The following is a 2,286-nucleotide window of genomic DNA, read 5'->3' as shown; positions in this document are numbered from 1 at the left end:
GAAAACATGATTAAAAATCCAAATTTTATCTTGCGTTTAATATATATCTTTTTTATTGTATAATTGAATGATAAATGAATTTGTTCGAGTAATATCTCGTGACTGTGATTCATTTTATTTTGTAATTTTTTCTTTTCTCACTGAAAAAATGATTAAAACCTTCATACTTTTCGAAAGTAAATTTGTTGTTTTCTTTTCATATCCTAAACATATTATATTATTTCATCCTGTGGTATTTATTATTCAGAACAAGGATTATATAATTAAATATACTTTTAGTTATACAAAAATGGTTTTTATTTGAATGACATACGAAATGTAATATGAAGAGTAATAAATCGTGAAATGGTAAGTGAAACACAATGCCAAATATACAGATGTATATTAAACACCTAAATTACAGTTATTAATGACTCTTATATACATACAAAAACTACTGAACAATTCCTTACGTATTATCGTTATTTTCATAACTTTTTGAAATAGTTTGTTTTTAAATGTAAGGCGTGAATTAATACACAAATTTACTCTTTGTTTGATAGCACATATACATTATATATGTATACCTACATTCTTACATATGTACATTCACACTCATTTTAGACTTTATTTTTTCTTTTCATAATATTTTGGATCGAAACATTATCGCGTTTTGATTATATAATTGTTTCGATGGGTTAAGGGACGGACTAGCAGCTTGACCAAATAATTCTGTGCTAGAACGTATTATCATTTAGTATAACTTTTTTGAAAAAAATTTTTACATTTGCAGTAAAGTATTACATATGAAGAATAAATAATACTGACACACTTAATAGATTTTCCTACTTATTTTGGTCAAGTGTAGAAATTCATTAAGTGAATTTAATGATTTAGACTTATATTAATATATTTCTGATCATTATAAGCTTGTTTAATATCAAAGAATAAGATATGGTCTGTTAATTTAACATCATATCTTTTTACACATAGTGTATATTAGAGCAATGAACAATCTCTTTGTGGTCTAATACCTAAAGGAAAGAAACATTTGTCATTTTCTAATGTTCATTTAGGTCAAACACAACTATTTATATTTTAATCTTCTTATAAAAATTCTTCCTTTTACTGTCTTGAAAAACATTGAACTATACTTTGAGGTCTGCCACCTGCAACTTTGAATGCAAGTGCAGTTGTTATCATCAAAATGACATAGGCAGATAAAGTAGTAGCTACATAAGCTTCTTTTACATTTAACAAGGTCATACATGACACAAACAAGTGTGAGCCAACAACCCAAATAACTTGTCCCCAATTTTTTCTATCCAGAGCAGAAAAAAATACAACACCCCAAAATGTATGCAGCAAGATAAAGCAAAGAGTTGTGGCTGCTGATATTACAAAAAAGTACTCTGTGCCTTGTCGAAGTCCCATTGTTCCAGGTCCAACAGCATCTGCTAAGACATTGACTAGTGCAAAAACACCACTCATAAAACCAAAACCTAAACCACATACATATGCAAATACATGTCTACTATCTGCCACATGTGTTGTTGTTACTTTATCTAACCCTCTTTCAGCTTTTCTTAGTACCCAGTATAAGAGGTACCTGTATAAAAATGACAAAAAAACGAAAAATATAACTTTTAAGATAATTAAAATAAAAAATATAAATATATCATAATTTAAAATTTTAATTACCTGAATGCCTCTTGAAATAATACAGAAAATACAAGTCCAAATGCAAGATGATTTTGTAGTGGCACTACAGCATACCAGAGTATGGATGACAACAATAAAGAAATTAACCAAAAAAAGGCACTGGCTATTAGTATAATAATTCTAATAGGTTCAGCTGCGACAGTAAATGTAAACATAGCTAATGGTGGGCCAAAAGCCAAAAAGGCACAACCAAAAAAATCCATAACTGTCATTTTAACTGCGATTAATGCCAAATCACTTTATGTTTTAGTATCAGTTAATCGAAATTCTTTAAAATGCTAAATAGTCATAACCTTATGTAGCCTTCGCACGGCTTGGTTAATATTTTTTGAAGAGCACATTTATTTCTTCTCCACTACTTATAGAAAATGTGATAATAATGGAAATGGACACAAATGAATCACGGTAATGATGAAATCATTTGGCACACGCTTCGCAGAATCTTTCTGAAAAAATGTAAACTTTTCGATAGAGAATTTCGATATATCGATAGTCTCTTTAATGTTCGAGATATGTAAGATTATCTTGCTGAACATTCATGAAATATTTTGATAAGACTCGTTTAATGAGAATCACCTTAATTAG

At 28.7% G+C, this 2,286-nt stretch overlaps 1 protein-coding gene across 1 annotated transcript; it reads right to left on the bottom strand.

Moving 5' to 3' along the window:
* Positions 1 to 279: 279 nt before the first annotated feature.
* On the bottom strand, positions 280 to 2,201 carry LOC102670759 (gamma-secretase subunit Aph-1). The gene is made up of 2 exons (XM_006615958.2): positions 1,681 to 2,201; positions 280 to 1,588 (listed from the first exon to the last, which is right to left on the bottom strand). The coding sequence occupies exons 1-2, from the start codon at positions 1,911 to 1,913 to the stop codon at positions 1,105 to 1,107; spliced, it is 717 nt and encodes a 238-aa protein (XP_006616021.1). The 5' UTR covers positions 1,914 to 2,201; the 3' UTR covers positions 280 to 1,104.
* Between the last annotated feature and the right edge of the window lie 85 nt (positions 2,202 to 2,286).

Source organism: Apis dorsata, unplaced genomic scaffold, assembly GCF_000469605.1.
Source record: "Apis dorsata unplaced genomic scaffold, Apis dorsata 1.3 scaffold_247, whole genome shotgun sequence".
Classification (NCBI taxonomy): Eukaryota; Metazoa; Arthropoda; class Insecta; order Hymenoptera; family Apidae; genus Apis; species Apis dorsata.
This window is presented reverse-complemented; position numbering and strand designations above follow the sequence as displayed.